A 1,262-nucleotide genomic window follows, 5' to 3' on the forward strand; every position below is an offset into this window, starting at 1 on the left:
ATGGGCAAGGCAACAGATCAGAAGCACAAGATAAGGTCGGCACTGAAGTTACAAAACGGCGGTATCTTGGTCGAAATGGCATCGGATGAAGGCGCGGTATGGATGGCTTCCAAGGCCAACGCAGAGGCCTTCTTGCGGGAGTTGGGAGAAGCAGCAGCCTCCGTCAAATTGAGGTCGTACAACGTCGTCGCCTACTACGTGCCGCTAAACCTCGACCCCAACAGTGAGAAGGACAGGAGGGAAATAGAGGAAGTAAACAACATACCCGAGGGCGGACTCATGAAGCTAAGGTGGATCAAGCCCCCGGCGCGACGAAGGACGGACCAGCGCTTCGCCCACGTCATAGCCACCTTTTCGGATGCGGACGCTGCCAATCGGGCAATAGTGAATGACTGGTGGCTACCACTTTTATGATAAAACTAAGGCAATTGCCTGCAGAGCTGTGTGTATAAGTCCACAAGTTTTATGAAAGGCATTTCATAGATGTGTCCTGTGTTTTCTTTCTTATAAAACCTATGTTCTTTTCATAAAATATAGGCAAGGCCACAGGGTGCTTTTCATAATTAAACCTGTGCGCTTTCAATAGGTATTTCATTCACTGGGTTAGGTGTATTCATTGCCTTTTTCATAATTAATGGTGTGCACTTTCATTGAATATTTCATTAGGAATTTTGGGCACTTTCATTGCTTTTTTCATAATCAATCCTGTGTGATTTCAATAAATATTTCATTCACTATGTTAGGTGTATTCATTGCCTCTATCATATTTAATTGTGTGCGCTTTCATTGAATATTTCATTAGGAATATTGGATGCTTTCATTGTACTTTTCATAATTAATGTTATGCAATTTCAATAAATATCTCATTCCCTAGGTCAGGTGTATTCATTGCCTCTTTCATATTTAATTGTGTGCGCTTTCATTGAATATTTCATTAGGAATATTGGATGCTTTCATTGTACTTTTCATAATTAATGTTGTGCAATTTCAATAAATATCTCATTCCCTAGGTCAGGTGTATTCATTGCCTCTTTCATATTAAATGCTGTGCGCTGATGGGTGGTATACACTTTTATGATAAAAACCAGACATATGCCTGGAGGGCGATGTGTATAATGCCTAGAGGTTCAATGAGATCGCATATCTCATTGTTCTAGGATATTTCATTGCGATTTTCATATGGATACCTGGTGCTTTCAATATATATTTCATTCTCAACCCCAGGATATTTCATTGCAATTTTCATATGGACACCTGGCTCT

General features: G+C 40.6%; 2 protein-coding genes across 2 annotated transcripts; both read left to right on the top strand.

Moving 5' to 3' along the window:
• On the top strand, positions 1 to 414 carry LACBIDRAFT_328788 (uncharacterized protein; the record flags this gene model as incomplete). Its single annotated transcript, XM_001882765.1, has 1 exon — positions 1 to 414. One exon carries the CDS (start codon positions 1 to 3, stop codon positions 412 to 414), a length of 414 nt encoding a protein of 137 aa, XP_001882800.1.
• LACBIDRAFT_300083 (uncharacterized protein) lies at positions 396 to 790 on the top strand (the record flags this gene model as incomplete). Its single annotated transcript, XM_001882766.1, has 1 exon — positions 396 to 790. The coding sequence occupies exon 1, from the start codon at positions 635 to 637 to the stop codon at positions 788 to 790; it is 156 nt and encodes a 51-aa protein (XP_001882801.1). The 5' UTR covers positions 396 to 634.
• Positions 791 to 1,262: the final 472 nt, after the last annotated feature.

Source organism: Laccaria bicolor, genomic scaffold (genome assembly GCF_000143565.1).
Source record: "Laccaria bicolor S238N-H82 LACBIscaffold_18 genomic scaffold, whole genome shotgun sequence".
NCBI classification, from domain to species: Eukaryota; Fungi; Basidiomycota; class Agaricomycetes; order Agaricales; family Hydnangiaceae; genus Laccaria; species Laccaria bicolor.